Genomic DNA, 9,286 nt, shown 5'->3' with positions numbered 1-9,286 from the left:
TGGCCCCTGTCCAATAAGCTTCACCTGTACTATTTTAGGCATTTTTTGCAGGGGTTTTTGAAAGCACTTCCAGCATTTAGAAAGTGCTACATGATTAAGGTTTGTTACAGATTGTGTGTCAGATTGCTTAAACAGTTACACTGAAAGTTTCAGTATTGTCAGAGAGAAATTGTCTTTGGTGTCCACGAATATATCACAGAAATACAGATAACGGACTGAAACGGCTTGGTTACAATGCGACTGACCAAGGAAGTGATAGTACTACTGTGAAAATACTATATAACTAATATAGTCATTAACAGAACGGTTTGATAGTAAAATATAAAAAATAGTTTAGTTATAAAACACAATCGTGCGTGTAAAGGTAGACAAACTGTTGGGGAATGAGACCCTGTGGTCTTTTTATCTGAGCAAGGGAAACATTAATCTGACTAAGGTGAACAGATGGATGGACGAATGGCAGTGGGTAAAATACAGAAGTGATTTCTCTACCAATTTAATCTAGCGAGTGCAAACATTCAGTGTGAAGTGTGTTCTTTGCTGCCGCCGCAGATCTCAGTCAGCCAGATTAGTCACTAACCACTAAAACCTACAGCATGAAAGCTTTTTTGAGTTCAGCACTATCGCACAAACCAAAGAAAACTTACTCTACGCTATTTAATTATTATTTAATTATAAAACTGGCCTTAAGTGGCATGCAGGGACTCTTAACTAATGGTATTAAAACAGTGGGGTGTTACGAAATGTGTCTAGAAATTTCATAGAAAAGTGAGTTACAGCGGTAATGAAGTACTACGTTTACAAACATGACGACCATGGATATGGCTTTGACAAGATGAGAAGGCCTCAACTTGTCCAGATGAAACGGTTGTCTTCGCAGGATGGCAGGCACTTTTAGCAGCTTCTCTACTGCTAAAAGATGAGAGAGAATGTGTATGTGCAGAAAACCAAACAAATTCACAGAAAGCTGGGTCATAGTTAGATGGGTTTTACAAACCAGTCAATGCTTCATTTAAGAGGTCCAAAATTATGGACCTGTGAATTAAAGGTCCTATGGCATGACCATTTCACTTTATGAGGTTTTTTAACATTAATATGCGTTCCCCCAGCCTGCCTATGGTCCCCCAGTGGCTAGAAATGGTGATAGGTGTAAACCGAGCACTGGGTATCCTGCTCTACCTTTGAGAAAATGAAAGCTCAGATGGGCCGATCTGGAATCTTCCCTCGATAACATCACAAGGGGGAAGGTTACCTCCCCTTTCTCTGCTTTGCCCACCCAGAGAATTTGGCCCACCCATGAGAAAGAGAGAGACTTCATGGCTTGCAAACGAGCAAAGCATGGCAGTTGGTCAAGGCGCCCACTCTCCCTTGCCCCCCCCCCCCTCCTCCTCAATAGCATTTAAAGCTACAGACACAGAAATGGTACATCCTAAGGAAAGCTCATTGTCTAGTGGCTGTAATTCTGCACCAAGGCTGAATTTTGGGGATACAGATATTAGGGGACCACTGAGGCCTATATAAAAACCATCCAAAAAGCAGCATGTCATAGGACCTTTAAAGAATAACCATCTTATAAAACAAACTCCCAACAGACAACAATTCAAATCTTCAAAAGGTTGCTGAACATTAAAGAAAAAAAAAAAGAGAATTTTGTCTTGGCAAATGCTTTTAACACTGGGCGGCTGCGACTTCATTCAACCTCAGACACAAGAAAATAAATTAAATGCCGACCACAACACTGGCACTGACTCTGGCACATCCTCACATGCACATTCATACTTGGTACCCAACAATGAAATGAAGTGAAAAATGGGTGTTAGTGTTAAAAAAAAAAAATAGCAGCATGTTAAGTTCCAAGATGAACAGTTGTACTGTATGTTCAGTTTGGCCCGTCTCATCCAAAGGAGACAATATTTTGAAGCTAACTTAAAATGGAAAAGCTGAAATTGAGATTGCTTCATTTTTAGCACACAAACAAACAAATGGAGAAAAGTGAGTGAATACCTCACAAGGACATTTTTCAAATGTCAGTTCAAAGTAAATGGAAATCATGCCAACACACCCTTGGAAAAAAAATAATAATTCTTTGCATTCTCACCTTTTTATGGCAGACTCTCTCAGGTCTTTTAAAAAGACTAAATGACAGACAAAAGGTATGAATTGTAAAGCAGTGCTGCCTTTCAATCCCGCAGCCTCCTTTGTGGCAACAGGTGAATGGCTTACTAATGGCCTGAAGAGTTGGAGTCATTTGTTAAAATAAACCTCGCATACATGACGACAGACACACCTGCTCCCACACGTTGCTGATATGTCTAGAAAATGGTGCAAATGCAAAAGACAAACATGTTTAAAACAAAATACGATAACAATGGTATTCGTTATCCAAAGTTTTCCAGTACATTTTGCGTTGGCCGTGCTGATTCACAGGAGAAAGTGGCACTGTCCCTCCCCTGTGTTCCAGTTTTCATCTCTCTGTGTGAGCTTCCTCTATTGGCCAGTCCTTGATAGAGGACCAAAGCAAAGACGAGCTTGTCGTACAGACATGGCCAAAGCTGATGGGATCATTTCGTAGGTGACTGACGAGTCTACACTTTCAATGTTTTCCTGCCAAACTATTTTTGGCGTTTGTTATTATTTTGTTGAGGACAAAAACCTTCTTCTCCTCTGTGCCGCCTGAAAGCACCCTTTCAACTTAAAACATAAAGAGACTAGCACCAATATGTGCACCTATTTCTTTTATCTGTGGCTTTACTGTGTCACATTATACCATGACATGGTATGTGTATGTACAAGCTCCTAAATCTCAAGCATTTACTGAGATTTTCCGAGTATAGAATGTAAATATAATACATGATATGCACAATATCATAAGTTTACAGATGAGGAAAATTATTCCAGTCATATAGGTATCCTATAACAATTTGGTACAAAAATGCCACTGTTTCCATCTTGCTTTTTGTCAGTGTCATTGCAGACGACCCACTTTAGTGACAGAAAAGTCTCAGTGCTTTAGTCTGTCCTCTGGTGGTGGGAGAATCCTATATAACTTTTATTTTATTTTTTTACAGCCTAATCAAAAAGAGGCTAAGAGCTAGATTTGAGGAGTTTTCAGTCTATTCCTCTGCCTCCGGGCTGTGAGGGAAAGGCAGAGTGACGGCGTGCTCTTGAGCCAGGGCAGCCAGCTCCTTGAGGAACTCACAGAAGATAACGGCACAGTAGACGGCGTTCTTAACTCGCAGAGCCTCAGCTTGCTTCTCCAGGCCAGAGGCCCCTCCGCCGCCCCTGAACAAAGCGCTGTGCAGCGATTGGCTGCCGTCCCGTACGTGTGCGAGGGCCAGCTGAGCGGCGTGCCGAGCCCGGGTCGGGCTGTTGGTGTGACGAAGGATCAGGTCTCCGAGAGATGGCTTACGACTCTTCACTGGAACAAGAGAACGTTAGGTTTACAAGTCAGCCCAGGGCTAACAAGGATATGGGACTTGAAATTATTCTCAACTCAAGGTCCACTTACTAGTTTTTTTTAATTCAGAGCTTTCAAAGATGACTGAAAGCTCTGTAAAAAAAAAAAACATATCCGTATCCTTCAACTTAAGATTAAGTTATTAATTGATCAATAACTTCAAAATCATTGTGATCTGTGTTTCTCTTTAAAAATAAATAAAATATTTGATGTGTATGCATTGTGCTTTATTAATAAACGTGCCTTCACTTCAGATTCTAAATTAATAGAGAAATAACTTGTTACATAGATTTCTGTGTGGAAATAAAGACAGCGACTTATCAATTTCGCATTTTGAGTCCTTGGTAATTAACTGAATCACATGCAAAGACGTTTCTTACAAACTGAGGAAATCGGATTCTGTTCCAGTTTAATAGCCAGGTAGGGAAGGCATAAAAAGGCAAAACTTAATTACGACACAGACACACAAATACACAGTACGTGTAAATGCCTCCTGTATCCATGCTCACCTAATGAATCAGAGCGCCGAAGGGTAGGAACTGCTGCAGGAGAGTCAGCCCAGTCCAACTTGCCTCGGGCCACCAGGTACTGTTGGGCTTTCTTCAGCATGGCAGGGAAGTCCTCATGAGAGGCTGCAAACGCCTCGATACGGTTCTTCACAGAACCTAGAACCTGATGGGAGTCGGCGAAAAAAGTTTTGATTGATTTTCAAAAGGCAGCTGGCTTGTGTTCGTTGATTAGTCAGTCAATTTTATTTAAGACTGATCACTGTACCCAAACTAAAGTGCTATGCTTTTTGTCCAATATAGTATTAGTCATCCGTTTACAGCATATAAGAATACGGAAAGAAATGGAATATGAAAAAGAAACTATGCAAATGCATTGTGGGCCTGATCCTATTGGAACAGAAGCTAGCACAGAAGTGAGGTGGGCTGGAAACGGACAACTATGCCTACAAACGATAGACTAAAAGACGGCATCACTTCAAGTAGAAATACAGAAAAAAATCTGTGCTGAGCAACTGGTTTAGAAATGTAATGCACTTAAGTATAATAGACAGCATGGAGAGCATCCTTGGGTCAATACTGTATGTCACAGGTTTGGCATGGTGCAGTGTACCTGGATCAGTGACTTGATGCTCGGCTGGAAGACCATGTTGGTGTTGAGCAGGAAGGAGCGTAGGAGGGGCTGAGGATAGCACGCCAGCTGGGCCACGATGCCCGTGAGCAGGATGTTGACGTACAGCGAGTTTTGGAGCATGTTCTCCAGCTTGGAAAACAGAACCAACATGAACGGACCTGCACAGAGAAGGACCATTGAGTGCAAAGATACAACACACAATTTCAGCTCAGCTGCACGCAAATAAACTAGGGATGAAATAAAAAGGTGTCTTTGACAGCTATTTTTAAATAAGCGAGGTGGCATAGAGGCTGTCAAAGTGTAAAGAAAATAGTCAGCAGGGTGCTTTAAAATGCTCATTTTCAGGTTCATAATTGCATTTAGAAGTTATATCAGAATAGGTTTACATGGTTTAATTTTCAAAAAACACCATATTTTTGTTGTACTGCACATTGCTGCAGCTCCTCTTTTCACCCTGTGTGTTGAGCTCTCTGTTTTAGCTACCGAGTGAAGCATCGCATTTCTATTCCATCTTTGTTAGGAGTCGCACATGCTCAGTACCTAGGTAAGGACTGTTAGCTAATCAGAAGCAGAGCATGAGGGCGTGCCACGCTAGCAGCTAGGCGAACATCATAACGTGTGTTACAAAGTGACGCACTTTTGTCTTTGAAGTAAAGGCTGGACTACAATAGAGCTGTTTGGAGCAGTTTGTGAACAGTGTTTTCTGTTGGAGATGGTAAGTCTCTTTGGGGTGGACTTTGGGCTTTTTCACTTTGTAAATCTATAACGTGCACAAAAAAGATATACAACAATAAAGGAAAGGGAAAAAGCCAAAATATATGAGCACTTTAACAGCTTGTAGAGGTTAAATGGGGACAATTAAACCTGCCACTGGCCGAAAAAAAACTGTAATCTATCCCCTATGATTTCAGGACTGACTTAATGAAAAACTGTGCCAATGAAGAAACATTAGTACAAAAGAGAAGTTTAGTCTTGGTGTGTGGGTACTGCTGCTAAAAACTCTGGTAGTGGCACCACACAACTTACTACTTATTTAAGAGGGCGGCGTGTGCGCTGACAGAGAGGCAGTTATTAATGCTAATGGTAGCTTATGCTACTTCCAAACACCCCCTAAAGTCCTTCAGCTTACTGAAGCCATGTGCCGTTTTATTATCAGGGACATGTGCCCATACAGTGTTACTGAAGATACCAAGCTCGGAGGATGACACTGACCCAGGGACTGAGGTGAACAACCAAAAAGTCAGAAGCACTTTAGAAGATGGCTGTGTCTCATGTTACGTTGTTTTTTGTACACGCTGTCACTCTACAAATCACAACATGTAAATAGGAACATGTTGGCATTATTTTGTCACATATTCGGAGCAGTAGGATTACTGGAACCATTCACCTGCCTGTTCTGTGATGGGCTGATGCCGCTGGAGCCGTCAGACAGCTTTACAGCACGCACGGAGATGAGAAGGGTATGTATTGACTTGTCTAACTCTGGGGGTTACGGTGAATAAACTAAATTCCCAATAAGTCGGCGTTCCTTTAAAACCAGGAAAAGATAACACTTATGCCATATCATGATATCCAAAATCTAAGTCGATATCTAGTCTCATATCACGATACCGATGTAATATTGATATATTGCCCAGCTCTATTTAGAATCGTAGAATATCATCATTACAAATGTATCTGTATTGCTTTTGTATTGGATCCTGGACTGTGTACACAGATATGCTGACAGAGAGAGAGACAGAGAGACAGAGAGAGAGACAGAGAGACAGAGAGAGAGAGACAGAACCAAAAATAAAATACCTTGATTACCCATAATTTCACAACTGGGCATAGCTTTAAAATAATAGAATATAAAAAAAAATACAACCAACAAGTCATCACACTTTCAACACTGCCGCTCTCCGCAAATAAAAAAGCCTAGGACGGACACACACACACACACACAACACAACACAACCACACACACACACACCTGTGTATGGCTGGTAGACAGGCTGATTTAGTGGTCTGGCAGGACTGCAGAGGCCCACCGCAGGCCCGTCTTCCTTGGGGTCACCTGTCAGCTTCGCCTCCAGGGCCGAGGACAGCTGCTGCTCCTCCTCCTGCCGCTCAGAGGATAGGGACTCTCTGGCGCTTTCCTCCTGCTGGCAGGCTGCTCTGCTGCGCTCCTTCACTCGGTCCTCCAGCTCCCTCAGCTCCTGCGTGAAGGCCTCGATGCTGATGCCCTGACCGTTGGATTCCCCGGGGAGCGGCGCTTCTCCTGGTGCCTGCTCCAACAGCTCCTGGATAAGACTCTCTACAGATTGTTGCGTCTGGTTGGCTTCTGGAAGATCGGAGGATGCACTCGGTGGGTTTGAGGTGTCGCTGGTCAGCAATTTGGTGTCAGACGTTGGCTGGGTGATGGAGCTTTGAGAGGAAATCTGGTTAGGGCGATCACCCAATTCGCTGTTGCTAAAAATGGACTGTGGGAGAGTGGTGCAGCTTTGGGAGGAGCAGGTGACAAGGGATCCATTTTGATTTGCGTTTTCATCCAAATACGGCTGCTCCCCCAAGTCTCTCTTCACTTTCTTTACCTCCAGTCCTCGGTCCCGATTGTCTGAGCCCCCATCCCCCTGCCCCGTCACTCCGTTATACACGGCCTGGTAGCTAACGGTGATGGCAGAGGTGGGATTGTGTGGTGCTGGGGACGAGGCGGGGTGGGAAGTCGATGAAGGGGCGGCCGAGGACGAGGACGAGGACGAGGGGACGAGATGAGGTATAGGCTTTGGCAGGAGCTCCTCTCTCTGCAGGCTGCGTTTCTTGGAGCGTGGCGTGAGGCTGATGCAGTTGTTTTTGCTGATCGTAACGTCCCACTCGCCGCTGTCCCGTTCTGAGCTGCTCCACTCGGCTCGTGCTGCAGCCACAGTGGGCGCCCTCTGCTGGCCTGGCGGGGTGTTACTGCTTCCTCCCTGCTGCAAAGAGAAGTGCTCGGGGAACATAGCCATGGAGGGGTTGGACGTAGGGGGAGGTGGGGGTGGAGGGGCTGTGTTCGGGGAGGGGTTTTCTCCATCATAGGGCGCCGACCAGTCGCGGCAGGCCCAGGAGCAAATCTCGATGCCCCGCCGGGCGTCTTTGAGGTACTCCAGGTAACCCGAATCCCAGTCCAGACACTCCGTGTTAGTCTGCTGCTGGTGCATCGGGCTCTCAGGGGACAGCGGGTGGGAGCTGGAAGGACCCGACTGCAGCGGCTCCATGCTGGTGGGGGTAGAGGGACCCCCTCCTGCTGATCCACCTCCGCTGCTCTGTTGGCGGATGAAGAAGGATAAGCGGGATGGGGTGCTGGGTCTGGGTGGGGCTGGAGACTCTGCGGTGGGACTGTTCAGTACTGTGGGGTGAAAGAATACAGATGCAAACAGTTAACTTTCTCACACTGTTGGTAAATTAAGTTATATAAAGAGTTACACATCAAGATTATCGGTATGATATAATATAGACTTTTTCAATGTAATTCCATTGCTAGGCAACAGCCTGGCCCCTTGTTAACTTCCTGTCAGTTGATTTCATTCACATACAGTACACTGCAACAGGAAATCAACTTGGGGCCATTTAGAATGTTTATGTTTACATCTGTGAAAAGGTGTATATAAAGATTTTAAGCCATCAGGCTACTGAACACAACCTGTTTATCTGATCTACAGTATACTCGTGTTGTCACTGACATGTTGATGTGGATGCTGACTGTTGCCGTTACTTATGTACTTATTTATTTACATGGATGAGATAGACCGTAAAAATGAATTGCCCCTTCGGGATTAATAAAGTATTCTGAATCTGACATAACGTTTGTCTTGATTTGACATTACAATAATTATGTGTGGACATTTGGTCCTATGCCGAAATTAATAATTTGTGCTCCTGGATTACTTAATTTGATGAAAACAAAACAACAACAAATCCGCAGTTGTGTCACAGCCACAGCTAAAAGAGTAAATAGCTTTTTTTTCCCCACACAGGTGTTTGTAGCTCACCTTTTCCCCAGAATGCACCGTCCTCGTCAGCAGAGGACCCTGCATTCAGCCGGCAGCACTCCGGGATCAGCGACAGGAACTTGTCTGCTGACTTTCCGTACAGGTCAGCCTCCCTGATAGCACGACGCTGACTCAGCATTACATGAGTACAGGGCAGTAGATACCTGGCAGCAAACACACACATGCCCAAATCATTAATAAACTCAGTCATTTTCGATACCACATTATATTTGGCAACGTTGGCTTTTCTATCTTGCTGTGACCGTGGGCAGTTACAAACTTTAGTTAACATGTTTAGAAAGATTCTTAATCATCCTGGTGAGAAGATACCAAGAAGTACAAAGTCACAAGCAGCTGTATTTGCTGTTGTCCTATAAACAAAAAGGCAAAACTGACCTTGGAAGTTTGCAAGTTTAAAATTTTAAATGTGAAGACAGTGTGTTCTGATTTGTGGGCAGAGGAACGCTTATTTTTTCAAAATTCTAGAAGGAGGGCACACATCTCAGTATGTAAAAGGTATTTCACAAAAAAAAAAAAAAGGACCCAGGTAGTACATCTACAAAAAAGATGCGGGGGCCAAATACTCTGTGCTGTACACAGAAGACAGAGACTGACTTTCTGACACATACATCAACCTTCAGTTAATCTGAATAAGTACGGAGAAAAGTATTTACTACTAGAG

At 43.9% G+C, this 9,286-nt stretch overlaps 1 protein-coding gene across 1 annotated transcript in view; it reads right to left on the bottom strand.

Moving 5' to 3' along the window:
• Window positions 1–1,444: 1,444 nt before the first annotated feature.
• Window positions 1,445–9,286, bottom strand: part of fhip1b (FHF complex subunit HOOK interacting protein 1B) — a 27,916-nt gene continuing 20,074 nt past the window's right edge. Inside the window, exons 8-12 of the mRNA XM_039818466.1 lie at window positions 8,605–8,768; window positions 6,570–7,961; window positions 4,577–4,755; window positions 3,967–4,129; window positions 1,445–3,418 (exon numbers count right to left, since the gene is read on the bottom strand). Coding sequence (XP_039674400.1) covers window positions 3,114–3,418; window positions 3,967–4,129; window positions 4,577–4,755; window positions 6,570–7,961; window positions 8,605–8,768 — 2,203 coding nt within the window. The 3' untranslated portion in view covers window positions 1,445–3,113. The remainder of the gene's footprint in view (window positions 3,419–3,966; window positions 4,130–4,576; window positions 4,756–6,569; window positions 7,962–8,604; window positions 8,769–9,286) is intronic.

Source organism: Perca fluviatilis, chromosome 12 (genome assembly GCF_010015445.1).
Source record: "Perca fluviatilis chromosome 12, GENO_Pfluv_1.0, whole genome shotgun sequence".
In the NCBI taxonomy this organism is placed as follows: Eukaryota; Metazoa; Chordata; class Actinopteri; order Perciformes; family Percidae; genus Perca; species Perca fluviatilis.
The sequence above is the reverse complement of the archived record's forward strand: the minus strand, read 5'-3'. Positions and strand labels throughout refer to the sequence as shown.